Source organism: Dendrobates tinctorius, unplaced genomic scaffold, assembly GCF_039654945.1.
Source record: "Dendrobates tinctorius isolate UK_male_01 unplaced genomic scaffold, ASM3965494v1 ptg000007l, whole genome shotgun sequence".
NCBI classification, from domain to species: domain Eukaryota; kingdom Metazoa; phylum Chordata; class Amphibia; order Anura; family Dendrobatidae; genus Dendrobates; species Dendrobates tinctorius.
Genome location: NW_027361675.1, coordinates 61,563,491 through 61,585,783, shown reverse-complemented (window position 1 = coordinate 61,585,783; position 22,293 = coordinate 61,563,491). Strand labels below are relative to the sequence as shown.

Here is a 22,293-nt window from a genome sequence, read left to right as displayed (position 1 = left end):
ATTTTGTGCAGTCCTGTGGGACTTGCTCCTGGTCTAAACCTTGTTCTCGCTCTAGTGGGTTGTTGATGCCTTTGCCGGTGCCCAAGAGGCCATGGGCCCATATTTTAATGGATTTTATCTCTGATATGCCTGTCTCTCAGAGAATGACCGTTATTTGGGTGATTTGTGATAGATTCTCTAAGATGGTCCATCTTGTACCACTCCCTAAGTTGCCATCTTCCTCTGAGTTGGTGCCCTTGTTTTTGCAACAGGTAGTTCGCTTGCACGGGATTCCTGAGAACATTGTGTCTGACAGAGGAGTTCAGTTTGTGTCTAGATTTTGGAGGACTTTCAGTTCCAAGCTGGGAATTCAGTTGTCCTTCTCCTCTGCTTTTCACCCTCAGACCAATGGGCAGACGAAGAGAACAAACCAGACTTTGGAGTCGTATTTGAGATGTTTTATTTCGGCTGATCAGGATGATTCAGTTTCATTTTTGCCCTTGGCCGAATTTGCTTTAAATAATAGAGCTAGTTCTGCCACTTTAATGTCACCTTTTTTTTGTAACTTTGGGTTTCATCCTCAATTTTCTTCAGGGCAGGTGGAGCCTTCTGCCTGCCCAGGTGTTGACACTGTGGTGGAGAGAATGCACCAGATCTGGGACCAAGTGGTGGATAAGCTGTCTCTCTCCCAGGAAAAGGCCCAGTGGTTTTCCAACCGGCATAGGACCATTGGTCCCCAGTTTAAGGTGGGTGATATGGTTTGGTTGTCATCAAAAAATATCGCTATGAAGGTGGCTTCTCCTAAGTTTAAGCCTAGATTTATTGGACCTTACAAGATTTTGGAGATTATTAATCCGGTCTCTTTTCGGTTGGCTCTTCCTGTCACGTTTAAGATTCATAATGTGTTCCATAAGTCCTTGTTGAAGAGGTTTGTTGAACCAGTAGTTCCTGGGGTGGCACCTCCTGACCCTGTATTGGTTGAAGGTAACATGGAGTATGAGGTAGAGAAGATACTGGATTCCCGTCTGGCTAGACGGAGACTCCAGTATTTGGTTAAGTGGAAGGGTTATGGTCAGGAGGATAATTCCTGGGTCTCTGCCTCTGATATTCATGCTGAAAGATTGGTGCTTGCCTTTCATCGGGCTCACCCTGATCGCCCTGGTGGCATGGATGAGGGTTCAGTGACCCCTCCTCAAGGGGGAGGTACTGTTGTGAGTTCATTTTTCCCTTCACCAGTGAGGTCTGATGAACTCCCTCTTCTGGCAAAGGAAGGTAGTGAGGCTGATTACCAAACAGCTGAGCAGGTACATGATGACTGGGTCACAGGAACTGATGACTGGATATAAGGCAGCCGACTCCCTGCTGCCTTGCCGGTGATTTTGCTGCTGGATTCTTGGAGACCAGTCTGATTTCTGCTTCTCAAAGCTAAGTTTTGCTCTGCCTTTTGTACACTTTAGTTCTGGTTTTGTTTGCCTTGTTTTTTGGAGTTCAGCCATCCCCGGCCGGGGGTGAGCTGAATTCCATTTTTGTCTCTGATCTGTTGATCTCTGGCTCTGTCTTCAGAATATACCTGAGTGCTGATATAGTCTTTTTCAAGCCTAGCGACTTCAGGGCCTGTTTTTCCTATCAGTCTGTTGGTTCATTTTTGGATAGGGTTTTTGCGGAATGCAGACAGCAGCTTTTCTATCCTGTCCTATTTAGTTAGCTTGGGCCCCATCATTTGCTCAACCTATCTTTCTATATGTGTTGGTGTTTTTCATCTTGCTTCACAGTCATTATATGTTGGGGGCTGCCTATTGCTTTGGGGTCTGCTCTGGGGCAGTTTAGATTTCCCCTTTCTGTCTTTAGGCTAATTTAGTTCTCCGGCTGTGATCGAGGGGTCTAGGGCACCGTAGGAACCCCCCATGGCTACTGCTAGTTGTTGTGGATAGGTTCAGGGGTCTGCAATCCGATAGCTTCCAACTTCTCTGGTTTTCTGGACTTAGCTATTATTTTTGTTTTTTCCGCCTTCGGTGACTCATCCATAACAGCTGTACGTTATAAACTTCTGTGAAGCCCTTGTGGGTTCAAAGTTCTCACCAAATATCTAGATAAGTTCCTTAGGGGGTCTAGTTTCCAAAATGGTGTCATTTGTGGGGGGTTTCCACTGTTTTGGTACATCAGGGGTTTTCCAATCGCGACATGGTGTCCGATCTCAATTCCAGCCAAAAACGTCAAATGGCGCTGCTTCCCTTCCGAGCTCTGCCATGCGCCCAAATAGTGGTTTACCCCCACATGTGGGGTATCAGCATACTCAGGACAAATTGCACAATAACTTTTAGGGTCCTGTTACCCTTGTGAAAATAAAAATTGGGGTGAAAAGATCATTTTTGTGGAAAAAATATGATTTTTTAATTGTACCGCTGTACGTTATAAACTTCTGTAAAGCCCTTGTGGGTTCAAAGTTCTCACCACATATCTAGATAAGTTCCTTGGGGGTCTAGTTTCCAAAATGGGGTCACTTGTAGGGGGTTTCCACTGTTTAGGTACATCAGGGACGTCCAATCTGAATTCCAGCCAATTTTGCATTGAAAAAGTCAAACGGCGCTCCTTCCATTCTGAGCTCTGCCATGCGCCGAAACAGTCGTCCCCCCCCACATATCAGATATCAGCGTACTCAGGACAAATTGCACAATAACTTTTGCAGTCCAATTTCTCCTGTTACCCTTGGTAAAATAAAAAAAATTGAACCTGAAGTATTTTTTTTGTTAAAAAAGTTAGATGTTCATTTTTTTTTAAATATTCAAAAAAATTCCTGTGACGCACCTAAAGGGTTATTTTGAGCACCTTAAGGGGTGCAGTTTTTAGAATGGTGTTATTTTTGGGTATTTTCTATCATATAGACCCCTCAAAGTGGCTTCAAATGTGATGTGGTCCGTAAAAATATAATGTTGTTGCAAAAATGAGAAATCGCTGGTCAATTTTTAACCCTTATAACTTCCTAAAAAAAAAAAATGTTGGTTCCAAGATTGTGCTGATGTAAAGTAAACATGTGGGAAATGTTAGTTATCAAGTTTTTTGTGTGCCGTATCTCTGTGATTTAAGGGCATAAAAATTCAAAGTTGGAAAATTGCGAAATTTTCAAAATTTTCGCCAAATTTCCGTTTTTCTCACAAATAAGCGCAAGTTATTTGAATGAAATTTAACCACTGTCATGAAGTACAATATGTCACGAGAAAACAATGTCAGAGTCACCGAGATCCATGGAAGCGTTCCAGAGTTATGACCTCATAAAGGGACAGTGGTCAGAATTGTAAAAATTGGCCTGGTCATGAAAGTGCAAACCACCCTTGGGGGTGAAGGGGTTAAACCAAATGCTTTAGGTATACTTTCCAGGAGATTTATGTCCTGCCCATAGATCTTGAATGCTGAGTCAAATTCATCAAAATTTACTGTATGTTACCTTAGTGGCATAACTTAATTCAGAAATGCACTCGTATTCATTACTAGAATAAATGTGTAGTATTAGTTCACGACACTTGTAAGATGCACCAAATTCATTAAGCGGCAGGCGCATCTTTTGTTCAATAAGACTGGCGTGTACTAGAAATAGCCAAGCAAAATACTCCATCATTTAAAAAAAATATGCAGGTTCACAAGATTGTTGCAATTTAATACTGATTCTAAAAAAATATTTCAAATTACAATTATGTACCATATATCTAAATCCATTAATTAAATATTCAAGAATAAAAAAATGGGGAAAAAAATAGAGTAAATTTAAAACTATATGCTAAGCTAATAAACTTTAGTAAGGTATGTATGTATACTAACTTCTATGACCTGGTTCCCTTTCTAAATTGGTATCACATTATATCTGAGCTAATGAATCTGCTGCTGATGCATTTGATAATTAGATTTTCTGACAAAAGTCAGGAATAATATCACTTCAGTGGTTTTATGGATATTTATGCTTGATAAACAAGCCCCAAAGTAATGCAATTACCACAAGTTCATTATTCCAGAATAACCAAACTGTTACTGCTCAATTGAGTAAATCATTATAATCATCTATATGTGATTCTAACTGATGAACCGTGAAGCATAAAACAAATAGAAAGATATCTAACCTGAGGGCCCCATCCATGGCATGGATACATTATAGCTGTGTGATTCTCCTGTGGGCCTTGGTCTAGACAAACATCTTTAGCTTTGTTGTTTCGCAGCTGAGGAAAGAAGAACATAAGGTTTTTTTCATTTTTTTTATTCTTTAAGGAACATTTTGAAGTCTGTCGAAAGATCGCTCAGGCAGCGCTGAAACAGAAAAATGCCCTTCAAAATAATGTTCAAATTCTTAACATGTAGCTTACTGCTTTGCAGTTGGTCAAAAGTTGTAAAAGAATAAAAAAACTGTGAAATCCATGTCTATTCACGTAAAGACCTAAACATTTTGCAAAATGAATTGCTCATCTGCGTATGGATTATATTGCCCCAACATAAGGAAATTGAAATTGTTAAGGGTTGGTTATTTGGAAAGGTAAACTGGAAAATTTTCTATAATTTTGGCACATAATTCCCCCTGCACAAAATAGTGGCAAGATGCATCTAACCTGTCTTTTAAATAGAATTGCCCAAAATTTATGTTCCATGTGCACAATTTTTCTGCACTTTATCCAGCGCATTCATCCTGACACACTACTTATAAATTCAACATTCTCCACATTTTGACAACAATATTCTGATATAGCAAAGATATCAGTGAACAAATTACTAAATATGTGAAAAATAAAAAGTCAACATAGAATAGTGAGAAATATTTTATTGACCTGTTATATCTTTTAATTCTGTGAACAGATAAAACGCCACCTATATATTTAGAAAGCCCATATAATTTGAAGAAAAATTTGTTTTAGTATTCACATTAATTTTAATAACGATTTGAGGCTACATAAAATACAAATCTATATATATAAAACCGAGTGTTTGTATGTATGTGTGTGTGTGGGTGTAACAAGCCTTGCCCACTCCACATAGCCCTGCCCACTCCACAGAGCCACACTCCACACGCAAAGCCCCGTATATAAAATATCTAATTTAATGTGGGGGTAAACCACTGTTTTGGCGCATGGGAGAGCTCAAAAGGGAAAGAGTGACAGATTTTACTGTTATGATTTGCAGGTGCCATGACCCACTGGGAGAGCCCATGAGGTGCCAAAACAGCAGATCCCTCGAATAAGTGACCGTCACTGATGCTGTATTCCCAGCAGCTCATTGACAAATGGTTTTCAGGTGGAACAGTCACATATTTGAAAACTAATTATACCCCAGACATGGATTATTGCGTGGGACAGAACGACAGACAGACATGGTGATTGTTTGTTTTTTTATTTTATTTTTATTACAGGAGATTGAGGGCTTCGCTGGGATTAGGCGAGGTTGTAAGTATGGTTTAATTGAGATTAATATAGGAGTCTGTGTCATTTTTTTCAAATAAAGAACTTTTTTCTGGCTGTGTCTTTATTTTCAATACAACTTTAGGATTAGTAATGGATGGATGTTTTATAGATGCCTCTCCATTACTAAGCCGTAGGCTTGATGTAACCTGACAATACAAAGTTGACATTAACCAAATATTACCCCACTTGTCTCTGCTACAGGGCAAGTGGGAAGAGCCGGTCAAAGCGCCAGAACTGACGCCCCTCATAGATGTGCCTTTTCTGGGCAGCTGTGGGCTGCTATTTTTAGGCTGGGGGGTCAATATCCATGGCTTTTTACCAGTCTGAGAATATCAGCCCCCAGCTGTGAGCTTTAGCAAGGCTGGTTGTCAAAAATGGGGGGACTTCACACTGTTTTTTTAAATTATTTATTTAAAGTATTAAAAAAAGCATGGGGACCCCTCTATTCTTGATAACTAGCCTTACTGAAGCTGACAGCTGAGGGTTGCAGCCCCCAGCTGTAAGCTTTGTCTGGCTGGTTATCAAAAATAGGGGGAACCCATGCCATTTTTTTAAATGCCATATTTATTTACAGCGCAGGAGCAGCAGAAGAATATTCCTATCTGCTGCTCCTGTTGTCACTGTTATTAGCAGCAGCAGGGATAGGCTGATGGGAGTAATAGTCCCATCAGTCACCGCATGCTGTCTCTTTCATTACTTAAATGTAACTCTCATCATTCTCCTCTGTTCTAGTCAATCGCCGGCAGAGCAGGGGAGAATGATGATAGCCTTGTTCAGCACCAGGCACCGGAGAACAGTGCTTACTGTAACACTTCTTCCCTTTTTCCCATCCTTGTGTTACTGATGTGGCACATGCATGCCACACATGTGCCACATGTATTAGACACATTGACACTGACATCTCCATTACCTGAAATATCAGGATGTGTGAAAGAGGATTTACCGCGGGTTTTTATGCTTGGCTGCTGTCACACGCTAAAAGATGTTTTTTATTGCAAAAAATAATTTTTGTATCACCACATTTTGAGAGCTATAATTTTTCCATATTTTGGCCCACAGAGGTCTTGTTTTTTGCAGGACGAGTTGATGTTTTTATTAATACAATTTTTGGGCACATGACATTTTTTGATCGCTTTCTATTCCAATTTTTGGGAGACAGAATGAGCAAAAACCAGCATTTCATGAATTTCTTTTTGAGGGGTTTATACCATTCCATGTGTGGTAAAATTGATAAAGCAGTTTAATTCTTTGGGTCAGTATGATTACAGAGATTCCTCATTTAACTGTTTTTATGCTTTGGCGCTTTTGTAATAAAAATTATTTTATAGAAAAAATAATTATTTTTGCATTGCTTTATTCTGTGAGCTATAACTTTTTTACTTTTCTGCTGATGGAGCTATATGGTGGCTCATTTTTTGCGGGACAAGATGACATTTTCAGTGGTACCTTGTTTATTTATATTTGTCTTTTTGTTACTGCACTTTTTGATCGGTGGTATGATGATAAAGCATTGTTTTTTGCCTTGTTTTTTTAATAGTGTTCACTAAAGGGGTTAACTACTGGGACAGTTTTATAGGTCCTGTCGTTGTGGACACTGTGATACCAAAAATGTGTACTTTTATTGTTTATTTTAGATTTTGTTTTCATTCAAATATTTATTTAGTGATAGAATACTGTATATATGGATTTTTTTTATTATTATTTTTATTTTTTTTTATGAATATGGCCTTACAAAGAATAATGAATAGAACTGCAATCAAGGGCTCTGACAGTGCCAATAGTAGCCAATGTGTATTACCTACATCTTTGGCTAGTGAGTCATCATTCTGCAAATGTCCTTGTCCTTAGTGAGTAAAGAGTTAAATAGGCAAATTGCACTTGGCTTGCATATGAAAGTAAAACAAAAAAATGGCTGCCATCTTTTCTACACTCTCATATACAGTGGGGCAAAAAAGTATTTAGTCAGTCAGCAATAGTGCAAGTTCCACCACTTAAAAAGATGAGAGGCGTCTGTAATTTACATCATATGTAGACCTCAACTATGGGAGACAAACTGAGAAAAAAAAATCCAGAAAATCACATTGTCTGTTTTTTTTTCATTTTATTTGCATATTATGGTGGAAAATAAGTATTTGGTCAGAAACAAGCAATCAAGATTTCTGGCTCTCACAGACCTGTAACTTCTTCTTTAAGAGTCTCCTCTTTCCTCCACTCATTACCTGTAGTAATGGCACCTGTTTAAACTTGTTATCAGTATAAAAAGACACCTGTGCACACCCTCAAACAGTCTGACTCCAAACTCCACTATGGTGAAGACCAAAGAGCTGTCAAAGGACACCAGAAACAAAATTGTAGCCCTGCACCAGGCTGGGAAGACTGAATCTGCAATAGCCAACCAGCTTGGAGTGAAGAAATCAACTGTGGGAGCAATAATTAGAAAATGGAAGACATACAAGACCACTGATAATCTCCCTCGATCTGGTGCTCCACGCAAAATCCCGTGGGGTCAGAATGATCACAAGAACGGTGAGCAAAAATCCCAGAACCACGCGGGGGGACCTAGTGAATGAACTGCAGAGAGCTGGGACCAATGTAACAAAGCCTACCATAAGTAACACACTACGCCACCATGGACTCAGATCCTGCAGTGCCAGACGTGTCCCACTGCTTAAGCCTGTACATGTCCGGGCCCGTCTGAAGTTTGCTAGAGAGCATTTGGATGATCCAGAGGAGTTTTGGGAGAATGTCCTATGGTCTGATGAAACCAAACTGGAACTGTTTGGTAGAAACACAACTTGTCGTGTTTGGAGGAAAAAGAATACTGAGTTGCATCCATCAAACACCATACCTACTGTAAAGCATGGTGGTGGAAACATCATGCTTTGGGGCTGTTTCTCTGCAAAGGGGCCAGGACGACTGATCCGGGTACATGAAAGAATGAATGGGGCCATGTATCGTGAGATTTTGAGTGCAAACCTCCTTCCATCAGCAAGGGCATTGAAGATGAAACGTGGCTGGGTCTTTCAACATGACAATGATCCAAAGCACACCGCCAGGGCAACGAAGGAGTGGCTTCGTAAGAAGCATTTCAAGGTCCTGGAGTGGCCTAGCCAGTCTCCAGATCTCAACCCTATAGAAAACCTTTGGAGGGAGTTGAAAGTCCGTGTTGCCAAGCGAAAAGCCAAAAAAACATCACTGCTCTAGAGGAGATCTGCATGGAGGAATGGGCCAACATACCAACAACAGTGTGTGGCAACCTTGTGAAGACTTACAGAAAACGTTTGACCTTTGTCATTGCCAACAAAGGATATATCACAAAGTATTGAGATGAAATTTTGTTTCTGACCAAATACTTATTTTCCACCATAATATGCAATTAAATGAAAAAAAAACAGACAATGTGATTTTCTGGATTTTTTTTTCTCAGTTTGTCTCCCATAGTTGAGGTCTACCTATGATGTAAATTACAGACGCCTCTCATCTTTTTAAGTGGTGGAACTTGCACTATTGCTGACTGACTAAATACTTTTTTGCCCCACTGTACATGATCTACACAAGTGCTCATGAACATGTGCAGTAGGAAGCATGGCATCCCTCCTTGAATGTGTAGGAAGATGGATATTCTAATCGATTACTGGAGATTCCAGATGTGATAAGATAAAAAGAGGCTTCTTCACCATTGTCTACCTTGTCTATGTGATCTAATACTAGAGATAGGGCAGACAAGGTAAAAAGAGGATGCTTCTCTGCTGTCCAGCCTGTCTTTCTGATGACTGCGTGGCTGCTGTGACTTGGATATCTTGACAGTGCATGATACAGGTTATCTCCAGGTCACAGCATTGGACTTTCGCCACAAGCTTGTAGGCACTCTTCTCATTAACTAGCAAAAGTTTAGCAATTTTAATGTACTACAATGAGTATTTCACTAGATAAAATAAGTGAACATTTCAAATTAAAGTAATTTAGAAAAGTATTTATAATGAGATTTCCTTTTTTATATACTTTTCTACTCCTAGAAAACCCTTTAATTACACCAAAGTAAATTTGTAAGGGATGGAAGAAATACTAAAACACAGTATAGTATCCCTGGATAAAATGAAAACTGCAAAAGAAGGCTACAATATTATCTTTTCACATGTAATGAGGAATTTATGTCTCAAGATAGTAGTGTTAGGCCGGGGTCACACTAACCGACGCAAAATACGGTCCGTAGTTAACATGCGTAAAACGGATGAATGACCCCTAAATAGTGCTCCATATGTCATCCGTAAGCAAGGTGTGGTTGCGTATTTTGCGCATGTCTGCATCCGTATGTAATCCGTATGGCATCCGTATGCAATCCGTATGGTGAGATTTTCTCGCCGCCTTGCAAAATGGACATATAATGGAGCCCTATGACAGGGTTTACAATAGAAACGAAATAATAGATATAGACACATAGAATGCATATATATATATATACACACAAGTCATTGAGATAAACATATATATATATACTGTATATTTATATTTCACAGAGTTCTTCATAGCAGAATAGCCGCTAATTAAATTGCCGGCTTCTATCAAATCATTCCCCAACCCGACATGAAATGACACATGGTTTACATTCAGCAAAGCATTTCATTTCATGTTTTTTATATGTCCCTGACTAATAATTAGATGAGGGTTTGTGTGCAAAATTTGGGAGTTTAGTTGTTATTTTAAGGGGTTAATTCGTTGTTAAAAAATGTGTGGGCTTCCCATTGCCCTATAGTGGTGGCAAATGGGTTAATCTAACAAAGGGTTAATGTCACCTTACAATCGAATGGTGACATTAACCCTTTGTTAGATTAACCCACTCGCCACCACTATAGGGCAATGGGAAGCCCACGCATTTTTTAACAACGAATTAACCCCTTAAAATAACAACTACAACTCCCAAATTTTGCACACAAACCCTCATCTAATTATTAGTCAGGGACATATAAAAAAACATGAAATGAAATGCTTTACTGAATGTAAACCATGTGTCATTTCATGTCGGGTTGGGGAATGATTTGATCGAAGCCGGCAATTTAATTAGCGGCTATTCTGCTATGAAGAACTCTGTGAAATATAAATATATATATGTGTCTCAATGACATGTATATATATATATATATATATATGTATTCTATGTGTATATATCTATTCTTTCGTTTCTTTATTAAACCTGTCAGTGTGAGTTTACTGTATAGCGCACTGAACTGCCGGCTTTTCTAAAAGACACCGGGTGCGTATTTCTCGCAAGTCACATGTGTAGTCCGTTTGTAATGCGTATTTTTAGCGCACCCATAGACATTCATTGGCGTACTACGGGCGTAGTACGCTAACAATCGCAGCATGCTGTGATTGGCATGGACCGTAGAATACGGACGAGAAATATACAGCTGTTGGGAGCTGCCCCATAGAGAATCATTGGTCCGTGTATAATGCGTGCTTTTAACGCCTCTCACTCGTCCGTATTCCTCTCTAGTGTGACCCCGGCCTTAGTGAACCATACTTATTTTTATAGGAATTGTGTGTAGACAGTATTTACCATACCTCTCCATACGCAACAGTATTATTATATCTTCTCATTTCTGGATAAACATTATCCAAGTACCATTGAAAGTTTTTGCATTTCAAGCTTTTCCTTAAAGCAATTCTTTCTGTTATGTCACCAATGTCTATTCCTGGGTTCTGAAAAGATATAAAAACAAGCTTAATATATTTTTGAATACTGTGAATTATGTGATTTTGCATAGTCTAAATGATATGTTGTTTAAACCTTACCTCCAATGGTAAATTCCATGCAATGTAAACATGTGATTTGTAGTCATCCATCCAAACTTCAGCTACTCGTAAAGCATTCCTCTTGGTGTAGAAATCTATGTTATTGTTATAAGGCTTTCTTTTACGTTCTATGTGGGCTACTCTTGAACAGGGAAGGACTTCCATACTTCCACCACACAACCACACCTAGAATAAAGCAATGTCTTTAATAATAGCAGTTTCTTCACATCTATAAACTCATATTAGGAAATCTCAAGACTTTTTAATCAGGAGGTTCATATATTACTTGCTTAGTACTAGAGAGACTAAAGAATATTTAACCAATAAATACTGCCTTTGACTACAGGAAGCACAAAACTAGGAACTAATTTTTCTAACAATTATTTCTAAGAGGGATTTTTATACTCAAGACCTACAATATGAGCCAGAGTGGACCATAAATAAAGGCTCTACTGTGGTGGATCCAGTCCAAGTCTGTATTAGATGACCAACCAATGCCTTGAATGCCTTGTGCACTAAAAATTTAAGTCCAAATGAAATTTCCTTTGACCCAAAAGATAGACCTGTGACAATGAATTTTCAGAAAAAGGCTAGCCTTCAAGAAACAACTTTTAATTAAATAATTAAAACCTTGAATCAATCCCAACTTGTAGGGTGTAGAGCAATACTTCACAAAAAAATTTTTTTTTAATAATCAAGATACCAGGGCAGCTATGCTCACCCTGTTAGTCCCTAATAGATCCCTTCCTGACTGCGGAGGTTGGCACCCTAGTTGTTGACGATGTGGCGCCCCCGCTCAACGTCGGTAGCCCGAAAACACCCTATTAATCCATGCTACACAGAGAAGGAAACTCAGAAAAAAACACAAACATACATATACACCCAAAAAAAAACCCTAGTGGAGAGACTAAATGATGTCTCTTAGGAAGGTGCAACAGTGCTGAGAACTTATCTCGTAGTACAAAAATAAGCACTCGACCCACAAAAATAGCCACACATTCCACTGATCCTTCGGCTGGGGGAAGGAGACCCCATCTCCTCTGCCCCTGATGAACCCTCAGCTTCATGGAGGGGGAAACGCGTTGGGCTGGGCTTCCTATCCATTAATGGCTGATAAGTATTAAGCTTGTGTTTGCTGACAGACCGCTTTCCAACAGGCATGTTTTTTTGCATTGAGACATTGTGATACCCCGGAGTGTATGGGGTGCTTATGTTGCATTTTTTTGTCACTGTATGCACTATTATACCCAGCAGGACCTATCAATCAGCATTTTCAAGCCATTTTTGTGATATTCTCCTGGTGGATTATTCTTATATTTTGAGTGCAATAACTGTGCAATATTCTATATGATCCATTTCTGAGTACAATGATTATGTAATACTGATTGTTTTTTTGAGACTATTGTTTCATCCAGTCTCATCATATGCTCTATGTGTAGACGTTTTATGAGCTTTTTTGTGAAAAATTCCTATTGGTCTGTCATCTGTTTGCAGCAGAAGCTCTTTTTACTCCGAGATAAGATATATAAGCTGCATTATTTAAGCTTTTTTTACTCAAAGATAAGCCTACTCTATTTTTGTGGGTCGAGTGCTTATTTGCTTATTTTTGTACTACGAGATAAGTTCTCAGCACTGTTGCACCTTCCTAAGAGACATCGTTTAGTCTCTCCACTAGGGTTTTTTTTTGGGTGTATATGTATGTTTGTGTTTTTTTCTGTGTATCCTTCTCTGTGTAGCAGGGAATAATAGGGTGTTTTAGGGCTACCGACATTGAGCGGGGGCGCCACATCATCAACTAGAGTGCCAACCTCCGCAGTCAGGAAGGGATCTATTAGGGTCTAACAGGGTGAGCATAGCTGCCCCTGGTATCTTGATTATTAAACTTTTTTTTGTGAATTATTGCTCTACACCCTACAAGTTGGGATTGTTTCAAGGTTTTAATTACTTAATTAAAAGTTAATTTTTAGGGTCATTACGATTGCACTATATTGGTGTTTTGCTCTTGAATTTTTTTTGGTCCTATATATTTTTATTCTTACTTTTTTTAGCCTTCAAGAAACAAATTCTTTGAGATAAACCACATTCAAAGGTAAAGACTGTTTTGTAAATCTATCAAATAACGGTATATTTTTCAATAGTATCATCATCATATGAGATCCTGACAGCTAATATATGCCTTCCAATACATGGGAAGCATGAATCAGACACTAGCTGCATGATTTCAGCCATATATTGTCATGATCCAAGGTGGATCTGACAAGTAAATCGACAAAGTGAACTTTTTTCCTTTGGCTTGGTGCCAAAGTGGGTTGATTGCCCCCGGTGGCCATTAGAATTATTACACGTGGTGTCGTTCATTCTAAGTTGCCCCGGTGGTGTTGAGCGGTAGTGCACTTTAGTTTCTTTGGTTAAATGTGCACTTAATTATAAAACAGGTGTGATGCTCTATAAATGAGTGTCAGGTGTGTTTGTTCACTGTTGGTGATATTGTGAGTTAGTCATTCTCAAGGAAGCCTGGGTGAAAGAAGGAGCTGAATGAGAGTCCTGGGCAGCCCAGCTAGAGGGGTTGAGTCAGCTATGGAGTCTGCATGGAGGGCTGGCATGGCGTGGTGGAGTCGCAGTTTATGGTGTCAGCAGGAGGTGCTTGCATGGCTTGGTGGAGTGGCGACGATGGTGAGAGTTGCACTCGGCATGCTGGACTTGGTTGCTGAAAACTGGACTCAAGCATGCTGGACTTTTTGGCAGAAGCTGGACTCATCTTTGGGACTCTGTTTACTGGGCAGCTGCAACTGATGGTGGACTCTGCTCCTAGGCTGCACTATGGTGATGGATCCGGTTATGGTGATGGATCCGGGTGGAGGAGAAGATGCACGCAGGTGGTGGGTTCTGTTGCTAGGAGCGTACGCAACAGAGCAAAGCTAAGTGGTGTTCCCCCTGTATTGTCATTTTCCCTTGTGTGTGTTTAGTGCAGTGGTGGGATTAGTTTCCGCACCAACCAATTCCCTAGTGAGGGTTTAGGGTCAGGGCGAGTCAGGGTTTTAAGGTTCCTGTGCGTCGCCCGGTGCAGAACCGGCATAGGGAATGTTAGGAGTGCAGGGACTCTGGCTCAGGGGAGTGCAGGAGGTCTCCACATCCCTATTCCCTATCGCAGGGCCCATCATTGTTAATGTTACCCAGGTTCCCCTTTATTATTTAAATTCGCCTTACTGGAGGCGGGGTTTCCAGACTATTGTATAAATACGTGTAACACCTAAATTCGCCAGTTGGAGGCGGTGTATCCAGCTGCACGTCTTATTATTTAAATTCGCCCAACTGGAGGAAGTGTATCCAGGGTCATGTGTGTCATATGGGTTCGCCTTGCGGTACTCGCTGCGTCCAGACACACGTGACCGTGACATATATGTTCAATAATCGTTGGGTTCGAGCTGCATGGTAGACTAGTTGGACAGGTTTGTCGCCTGCTCCTCTTTAGGGACAGGTCTATGTGCATAGGGAAACACTCAATGGTAACAGGTGAGGAGAGCTGCTAGAACCAGCCTGTCCAACAAGTCTCCCATATGCTGCAACATTTCAGAGTTAAATACATATGGCTGAAAGCGAGCAGCCAGTATCTGTTACATGCTGCCCATGGATCGGACAGCATTTATCAGCTGCAAGGTTCCCTTTAAGAAAGAGATAACAAGAGCACACTAAAGGGTCTGCTAACCGTAGAAACCTTGCTGCTGGTTTAGACCATTTATGTCAGAGAAACGGCACTGGTTTTGTACAATTATATGTACAATGCTAAATTATATGTACAATGAGATGTTTGTGATTGTCAACATTTTTAGACAGCAACCTCCTTTTATGCTGAGGCGCCATCTTCAGTGATATGCTCCCAATAGAAACAGTACAGTAAGCCATGATTTGAGTGAATTTAACCATTTCTAGTATATGTGACTAGTGCTGCTATTTTCACCTTTGGCTGTGCATTTATCCATTAGGGAGATTGTTCACCCACTGTGATAAAAAACAAAGAAATGAACTGGGATATAAGATGGTGTGCACAAAGCATGTTAGTGCATGCTCATACTGGTCACCAAACAGACAAACCTCAAAATAGAAACATAATAAGCAAATACCCTGCATTAAATGAATAAACACAGCAATAGTGCATGAAAAAAATATAGGGCACTTAGTTAACATAATTTTGATAAATAAAATGCAAAAGCCATCCTGCCACATCACAGTGACCCTAATTGGGAAGGTCCTAACCTCTGATATTAAAAACTTTACCATTTGTCAAGTGACATGCAAGTTCTATTATTCATTTTAAAGAAGGTGGCTCAACTTCATGGTTAATCTAGCAGAGTATTTGTAGAAGGAAGCAACATTGTAATTCTAATATTAAGAAAAGAACTCTCCATTGATAACAATGGAGGATTTTTTTAATTTTGTTATTTAATACTGGTTGTTTAGGAGACCCACCACTGCCACAGTCTAGCAGCATAGCCTATTTATGTGAAGCGCTTAAAAGCTTTTTTCAGTAAAGCACTATGAGCAATGATTTGAAGCTGACCATATTGCTGGAGCTTTAATGTCTCTGCACTCTTATGACACCAACCAGCCATTTTAGAGTGTACAGTTCGGACCAGCAATGCAATCATGCTGCAGGTCCAAACTGCCAATCTTAACACCACTACCCAGAATTTTTGTTTCTGGTTTTCTGGGGGTGGTGTCTTCCTGAAGAAGACACATGAGAATTAATTTTAATTATTTGGTTTAAAATTTTTAAAACAGATCGCAACATATGCAGAACTTTAGCATAGTCTAAAACAGAGGTCTCAAACTCAGCTGGGTATTTGAGCCACACTCAAAACAAATGAATCCCTATCCTGGAGTAATGACACCATCCTGGTCCAACAGCTTGCAGTAATGACCTCATATTGGTCCCCATTTTGTAGTAAGATGTTGGCTTCTGATTGGCCGGTGACTAGTATTGGTATTGTGGCACAGAGAGCTGGTCTCTGCACCACAATGCATTTCAAATGAATGTGCGTCCAAGTACGCACATTCAACTGGAAAGTAAAGCTGATGACGGCAACCCCCTTGACCGGGCCACATCGTCACTGGGTGTTCTGGTGCCTGCGGGCCACAAGAAGCAGCCTTGGGGACTGCATGCTTGAGACCCCTGATCTGGAGGATCGGTCATCAATTTCAGGCCCAACACAAGGCAATCAGTGGTTCATACAGAGACCCAATATATATATATATATATATATGTATATATATATATATATATATATACATATATACACACACACAATGAACACAGCTGGAACAGCACAGCTCCGTATACTCGACACTCACGAGCCCTGCAGCTCTGACCCCCACTGATCTGATATTGATTCTTTTTTTCTGATTATTGTTTTGTCAATAAAAATATCATTTGTTTTAGTATAGTTGCATTTTAAGGCCATATCATTTATAACACTCAGTCAATGTACTTCTATGCGGAGTTTTATTTTTATGGGACACGTTGTAATGTTCATTGTACCATTTTAGGGTATTTACAACTTTTTATAATGTTTTATTCCATTTTTTTCTTTGTCAGACTGGATAATCTACTCAAATGTAATTCTGAAAAAAAAGAAATAACTAATTCTGTCACAATTTTTACAAATTTTTGACAGCATTTAACATACAGGGTAAATAATGCAATAATTTCATTCAGGATGCTATTTAATTTGCTCAGGATGCAGCATTACCGAGAATGTGTATTCTTTACTCTTTTTTTCTGATTAGAAAGTATTTAGTACAGGGAAAAAATGTAGTTTTTTGTATCACTCTAATAGATTTTTTTCAACTTTTTTTTTAATTCCACTATATTTATTGCAGTTTATTGTCCCACAGGGCCTTAGGGGCTCAAATCCAGGATCAACTGTGACCTCATCTATAGTGAATGTTGGATTGTGTGTAATCGACCAAGCACAAAGGTGTTATTAGTCAGTGCAATCTTGCCTTTGATGATAAGGAGTCTGCTAAAAACTCTAAAGGCCCCTGTACATTTAGCGATGCACCAGCGATCCGACCAGCGATCTGACCCGGTTAGGATCGCTGGTTTATCACTAAATGATCGCTAGTGAGCTTCCACACAGGAAGACCTCACAGCGATGCAGCGACGCAGCGCACGATACTCACCTTTCACACACAGCGATCCTGACGTCCTCCCGTCCGCCTCCACGCGTCGCTCATCGGTGCCAGCAGGAAGCCCAGCAGGAAGCGCCCGACGAGAAATGGAGCCGGACATTCTCGCGTGATCAGCGATGGACAGCGGGGGAGCCGGTCGGAGGTAAGTATCACACATAGCGATATCGCTAGCAATATCGCTATAACGTCACAAAATTGGCTATGTGTAAAACCCCCTTAACTGAAAGGACGGGAATTTTGAGTCTCCAGTTTCAACTATGAAAATTGCAAGGTTACATTTTCTGAAGACACATTCCCTTTTAGGTTCTTATGAGAGTGCTAACTCCTTGTCTGGGACACTTGAAGAGAAAATGGAAGAAAATTAAAAGTGATCTGATAAAGAGAGGAGAGTATTAGAGGCCACGTTGGGGAGTAAAGCTTCTCACTGAGGTAACATACATTGAAAAAATAGAGTGCTTGGGGCTTCATAATATGGAATGACTAAATTATTTTGTATAGCACATTTGGATTGCAAGGACACATCATTAGTTCAATATCTACTATATGGATTTCCAAGTCTGGCAGCTATGCAATGTATTGTGTTCAATTTAATTATTCTGCTGTAGTTGTTTTCCCATCTAAACAAATGCTAATGCAAATATAATGATACTGACAACAAGAGTTTTTAAGATTTCCATTAAGTAAGATAATATATAGACATGTCATATATTGCTTACTTTATCAGGCTATGAAATATTCAGTGCCAGAAGGCCCCTGCCAAGATATTAGCAAGCAGATAATGGGCTGTCTCATTTTCCGCAGATGTACAAAAACTTGATCTGAGGTAATCCTCAGAAACAATCATCATGGTACATTAGGAACCCACTAATTCATTGAAAAGTAGAAAGACAGCTGAATTAGTGAAACTTCACAAAATGTAGTGCACATGACAAGCAATCAGAAAGCAAATATGAAGGCGATTGTTTTTTCTTTGGATGCACTTTATGTATTATATGCATCCATTATCAAGCCATTACTCATAATTTAAAGATGACACTTTGAGTCATGCCAGCTAGAACTGGTGCTGAACATAAACATAAGGATTAGTCAAAGTGAGTTTATGATGATATTGATGATGGCAGTGACAATCACTTTGCCCTTTCCTGCTGACATTTGCTGTCACTTGATGACTTTAATCAGCTTATATTTTTGAATCATTACAACATCTGTTACAGGAAAAAGAAAATTATCTTTTCTAAGTGTATTTGTGGAGGTTTTCAATTGTCACATATTTAAATATCACTTGGATATACTGTTTTACTGTTAAAGAAAAAAACTAAAATAAACCTCATAATTAGAGTTGAGCGATACCGTCCGATACTTCAAAGTATCAGATCGGAATGGATCGGCCGATCTTTAAAAAAAGTATCGGTATCGCCGATTCCGATACCGGAAGTCCCATTCAAGTCTATGGGACTTCCGGTATCGGAATAAGAAAAACCCTGTTTTTGCCTTGTACAGCCTCTCTGGGGTCTGTACGGGCCTTTCGGGGGGCTGTGCCGGCCTGCCAGGGGGTCTGTGCAGGCTCCGGTGGTCTGTGCCGGCCTGCCGGGGGGCTGTGCCGGCCTGCCGGTGGTCTGTGCAGGCTCCGGTGGGCTGTGCCGGCCTGCCGGGGGGCTGTGCCGGCCTGCCGGGGGGCTGTGCAGGCTCCGGGGGGCTGTGCCGGCCTGCCGGGGGGCTGTGCCGGCCTGCCGGTGGTCTGTGCAGGCTCCAGGGGGCTGTGCCAGCCTGCCGGGGGGCTGTTCCGGCCTGCCGGTGGTCTGTGCAGGCTTCGGGGGTCTGTGCAGGCATCGTCCGATGGGACTACAAGTCCCATCGGGCGATGCCTGCTACCATGACAGTGATTGACACATTAGCCAATGATGGGACAGTAGTAGTCCCATCATCCGGCTAATGTGTTGAATGTAAAAAAAAAAAAAAAAAAAAAAAAATTACATGCTACATACATGCTACATACATACAACATGCATACTACATACGGTACATGCTACATTCATACTACATACTACATACATGCTACATTCATACTACATAAATACTACATGCAACATACATACTACATATATACTACATACATACTACATGCATGCTACATACATACTGCATGCTACATACATACTACATGCTACATACATACCACATATATACTACATACATACTACATGCATGCTACATACATACCACATACATACTACATACATACTACATACATACTACATGCATGCTACATGCATGCTACATGCTACATACATAACACATATATACTACATGCATGCTACATACATACTACATGCTACATACATACCACATACATACTACATGCATGCTACATACATACTACATGCATGCTACATACATACTACATGCTACATACTACATATATACTACATGCATGCTACATACATACTACATACATACTACATGCTACATACATACCACATACATACTACATATATACTACATGCATGCTACATACATACTGCATGCTACATGCATGCTACATACATACTACATACATACTACATGCTACATACATACCACATATATACTACATACATACAGTACATTCATACAATACATACATAGACATACAGTACATATAACATAGAGTAACATACTTACCAATACTTGTCACATTGTTCCCCGAAGCCATTGTCTTTTCCGGAATAAATATTAACATAACAAACCACAAAAATACTCACCCACGATCCGAAGCAGTCCACGAGTGTGTCCCACGACGATCTTGGGTAGAGAACTGCAGCATCAGCTGATGCTGCCATTCTCTACGGGCTGTAGGAATCCAATGACGGAAGGTAGGTATCCTTCCGCACTGTATTCCTCCGCCACTTAAAAAAAAAAAGTCCCTAGTCTCACTTTATGCCATTGCTGTGTGGGAATTTCCCACGCAGCAATGGCATAAAGTGAGACTAGGGACTTTTTTTTTTTTTAAGTGGCGGAGGAATACAGTGCGGAAGGATACCTACCTTCCGTCATTGGATTCCTGCAGCCCGTAGAGAACGGCAGCATCATCTGATGCTGCAGTTCTCTACCCAAGATCGTCGTGGGACACACTCGTGGACTGCTTCGGATCGTGGGTGAGTATTTTTGTGGTTTGTTATGTTAATATTTATTCCGGAAAAGACAATGGCTTCGGGGAACAATGTGACAAGTATTGGTAAGTATGTTACTCTATGTTATATGTACTGTATGTCTATGTATGTATTGTATGAATGTATTGTATGTATGTAGTATATATGTGGTATGTATGTAGCATGTAGTATGTATGTAGTATGTATGTAGCATGCATGTAGCATGCAGTATGTATGTAGCATGCATGTAGTATATATGTAGTATGTATGTAGCATGCATGTAGTATATATGTAGTATGTATGTAGCATGTATGTAGTATGTATGTAGTATGTATGTAGCATGTAGCATGTATGTAGTATATATGTGGTATGTATGTAGCATGTAGTATGTATGTAGTATGCATGTAGCATGCAGTATGTAGCATGTATGTAGCATGTATGTAGTATGTATGTAGTATATATGTAGTATGTATGTAGCATGTAGTATGTATGTAGCATGTAGTATGTATGTAGCATGCATGTAGTATATATGTAGTATGTATGTAGCATGTAGTATGTATGTAGCATGCATGTAGTATATATGTAGTATGTATGTAGCATGCATGTAGTATATATGTAGTATGTATGTAGCATGCATGTAGTATATATGTAGTATGTATGTAGCATGTAGCATGTATGTAGTATATATGTAGTATGTATGTAGCATGTAGTATGTATGTAGCATGTATGTAGTATGTATGTAGTATGTATGTAGCATGCATGTAGTATGTATGTAGTATGTATGTAGTATGTATGTAGCATGCAGTATGTAGCATGTATGTAGCATGTATGTAGTATGTATGTAGTATATATGTAGTATGTATGTAGCATGTAGTATGTATGTAGCATGTAGTATGTATGTAGCATGTAGTATGTATGTAGCATGCATGTAGTATATATGTAGTATGTAGTATGTATGTAGCATGCATGTAGTATATATGTAGTATGTATGTAGCATGTAGTATGTATGTAGCATGTATTATGTATGTAGCATGCATGTAGTATGTATGTAGTATGTATGTAGTATTTTTTTTTTTTTTTTAACATTTAACACATTAGCCGGATGATGGGACTACTACTGTCCCATCATTGGCTAATGTGTCAATCACTGTCATGGTAGCAGGCATCGCCAGATGGGACTTGTAGTCCCATCGGACGATGCTTGCACAGACCCCTGGACATCAGCACAGCCCCCCGGCAGGCCGGCACAGCCCCCCGGCAGGCCGGCACAGCCCCCCACAGGGTGCACAGACCACCGGCAGGCCGGCACAGCCCCCCGGCAGGCCGGTACAGACCCCCACAGGGTGCACAGACCACCGGCAGGCCGGCACAGCCCCCCGGCAGGCCGGTACAGACCCCCACAGGGTGCACAGACCACCGGCAGGCCGGCACAGCCCCCCGGCAGGCCGGTACAGACCCCGGGCAGTCCACACAGCCCCCCGGCAGGCCGGCAGAGACCCCCGGAAGGCCCGAAATGACGGCGCATCATGATGCGCACCCACCGCGCATCATGATGACGTCAGGCTGTCAATCAACTTTGAACTTCCGATTCCGATGCCGAATTCCGATATTGAAAAAATATCGGAAGTCGGTATCGGAATTCCGATACAGCAAGTATCGGCCGATACCCGATACTTGCGGTATCGGAATGCTCAACACTACTCATAATATTTCTTCTGTTAAAGTGTCAAAAAATCTCTAGCAGTATGCAAATTTATTTTTCTTGCTTA

The 22,293-nt window shown here is 40.4% G+C and overlaps 1 protein-coding gene across 2 annotated transcripts in view; it reads right to left on the bottom strand.

Annotated features, from left to right (window-relative positions):
- Nucleotides 1-22,293, bottom strand: part of GALNT17 (polypeptide N-acetylgalactosaminyltransferase 17) — a 785,890-nt gene that overhangs the window by 59,138 nt on the left and 704,459 nt on the right. For both annotated transcript variants that reach the window (XM_073575053.1, XM_073575045.1), the window contains exons 7-9: nt 11,208-11,393; nt 10,977-11,114; nt 4,089-4,184 (exon numbers count right to left, since the gene is read on the bottom strand). In XM_073575053.1, the coding sequence (XP_073431154.1) occupies nt 4,089-4,184; nt 10,977-11,114; nt 11,208-11,393 (420 nt within the window). The remainder of the gene's footprint in view (nt 1-4,088; nt 4,185-10,976; nt 11,115-11,207; nt 11,394-22,293) is intronic.